The 2,895-nt window shown below is 35.8% G+C and overlaps 1 protein-coding gene across 1 annotated transcript; it reads right to left on the bottom strand.

Annotated features, from left to right (window-relative positions):
* Nucleotides 1-448: 448 nt before the first annotated feature.
* On the bottom strand, nucleotides 449-1,488 carry P174DRAFT_394678 (GPALPP motifs-containing protein 1; the record flags this gene model as incomplete). The annotated part of the gene is made up of 2 exons (XM_024823639.1): nucleotides 717-1,488; nucleotides 449-688 (listed from the first exon to the last, which is right to left on the bottom strand). The coding sequence occupies exons 1-2, from the start codon at nucleotides 1,323-1,325 to the stop codon at nucleotides 449-451; spliced, it is 849 nt and encodes a 282-aa protein (XP_024679480.1). The 5' UTR covers nucleotides 1,326-1,488.
* Nucleotides 1,489-2,895: the final 1,407 nt, after the last annotated feature.

Genomic DNA, 2,895 nt, shown 5'->3' on the forward strand with positions numbered 1-2,895 from the left:
TACTTAACAACTTATAGGATAATTACAGTATGCATCACATGATCTAGTGTATATTGTGGTCTTCCAGTCCACTATAGCCCTTAACATACTCTCTCTCTCTCTAGATAGCTTCTTAGAATATTGCTTGTATGGTAGCTAGTTACCTTAATAAGTTGGATATCTATCATCTCCAGTTGTATATCTCAACACCACAGAGACTATACTAAGAAGTAATAACTGTCTTTATTACCTCACTGGCACTTAAGTGGTTCCATCAGATATAGTGCAGCATATTAAAGTGTCATTATCCCAGTACGCATATTTCAGTAAACAATAATTAATATCCACATGGCATCATGCGCACATCAATGGACAAGTTTCAAATACACATTGGATTAAACATGTGTCAGCTAGTGGTGTAGTTCAGATTGAGTAAATCAGCTAGCCTGGTCTCAACAGATAGCTCAGGCTACAGATATTTTCCTTTGGTAAATTTCGAAGCAAAGTTGACAGTTTCACCCACTTGTTTCTGATGTTGTAGAGTAGACAGCTTTGGCGCCGAGGCCATATCCGTTGTCCACCGGAAAGGACGACAACTTGGGTCATCATTGGAAGAGGACATCAATGAATTTGTAGAGGATGGTAGCAATCTTTCAGACGCTTCTGATGAATTCTGGAAAGGCGTCAGAATAGGCTCTTTTAGTACAGACTTCAATGGCCGATCCGCTGAGACTTACATGCTGCCTCGGGGGGCTTTTCGACGCCATTGAAGTACTTGATCTATCATGACTGAGCACAGGTTGAGACGAAACCCCCATGGCCTCATCTTGCAAGCGCTTCAGCTTTTGCTGCGGAGTTTCTGTCCAAGCTATATCCACTTCTTCCCCTGAATAACTGAGCGATTGTCCCCCTTGAAACTTCCTATTTTTCAATCTAGTCGGATCAAGCCTCGAGCTCAACTCCGAGGGTCTTGGAGGTCGCAACATCCAAATATCACGCTGAGAATTGTTGTTGTGGGCATCTGGCTTTCCTGACTGTATATGTGACCCGTTGTCCATCTTGACCTCATTGGGTTTTGCAGTAACATCACCACGTAAAGGGGGAAGGCTGGGACCATAATCGTCATCAGCCTCTTCGTCTTCGTCTTCGTCTTCCTGGCTGAGACCATCAGTTCTGGTACTCTCAGCACCCTGTTCAGTTTCGGCGTCCTCAGGACCATATGATGATGGCAGCACTGGTCCAAAAACCTTCCGCCGTTTCAGCGCAGGGCTGGTCTCATTACCACTGCCAGGATCATCGGATTTCCGCTTTGTATTATAATCCATTGAACTGCTCATGTTTTCCATTCCTGGTGTTACAGGTGTTGAGGATTATTAGTCATATTTGCAGGTTGAATCACAAGATTACACAAGCCTCACGTGTTTTAAAATCGTTATGTTAGATCTGATACCTGATACATACCATTTGTATCAACACCATCCTCTAAAGCTCCTCCTTATTAGCACCCCCCTCCTTATAGACACCCGCTCTTATAAAAAAGCAGTATATAACCTACTACTGACCTCCTTAAGCCTAAATTTTTAGGGTCTTAGTACAGAGACCCACCTTCTCTTATAACAGTGGCGCGACATAAGTTTGAATACAGGGTATTTACCACTGGCCTGATTAGGAATCTGGATAGATTCTCAATCAGTAGTTATAATAGTCCTAAGAGGGATACCAGGGATGTTTTCTATAAATCCTGGAATAATTATAGTTAATACTATGGAGCCCACAGATGCATAACTACATCTATAGTGATTTATTATTTGCAAGACACCATGGTGTTAATTAATTTAGTAAGGTATCTAAAGATAAATGATTAAATCTGGAGCAGTATAGTAGGGAAGAATCCCTAATCAGGCTAGTGGTAAATAGCCTGGACTCAAACTGATGATGCGCCACTGTAGTACCAGGGCATCTGCTGAAAATAGTAAGGTCTAGATATCATATAACTACTACTGTAACCCTTTATAATCCTATCTTTCTGATTTATTTATAAAATTAAGAGATAGAAAGACTATAAGGTAGGCTTAGAAAGTATTAGTTTCTTATTTAAGAAAAATTATTTATAGAGCTAATTAGAATATATTACTCAAAACTTAATTACATTTATTATATTTACTAGAATAGCTCTATTTTATTTAATACTATACCTATAGCTACTATACTGATTCCCTTACTATATTACCCCACTCCTACTAATTATCTGTAATATTCTTAGTTTGCTAATAAGTAGATACAGCTACAGTCTACTATAAAAATAATGGTTAGTACTAGATCTTCTTCTAGAGTACTAATTCAGTATAATAAGTTAACCCTAGCTATAGAGAGAGTAGTTTAAATAATCCTAATTAAGGAAGAATTAACTAATTTTAGAAAAAGAAAATAACTAATTAACTAGATAATAATTAAGATATTATCTATCTATTAAATATAAATAACTAGCATGCTCTTAGAATCTAAGTTTTAAATAATAAAAAAGAGAAATAAAAAAAATACTATCCTTAATAAAGAAATTAAGATAATCTATAAGTTACTGAAGAAGGAATAATACCTTAAGTAAAAACTCTAAGAGATAAAAATCTAGAAATATATCTAGGACATAGAAGCTTAACTATAGAAAACCTAGAATAAAATCTCTAATAAAGAATCTATATCTACTATCTACTCAGAAGTTAATAACCCAAGTAGATAAAATATAGAATACTAGACTATTACTAGAGCTAACTATAGGAATTAAGATAAAGATCACTAGGCTAGAAGGACTAAAAATTAATAAATATTAATATTAATAGTTTATAATATATTTTATATAAAAATATATTATTTTCTTTAATTACCTAGTGGCCTAGTTTAAAACTCAATTAAGTTTAA

The sequence above is a fragment of the Aspergillus novofumigatus genome (assembly GCF_002847465.1).
Source record: "Aspergillus novofumigatus IBT 16806 chromosome Unknown P174scaffold_7, whole genome shotgun sequence".
Lineage (NCBI taxonomy): Eukaryota > Fungi > Ascomycota > Eurotiomycetes > Eurotiales > Aspergillaceae > Aspergillus > Aspergillus novofumigatus.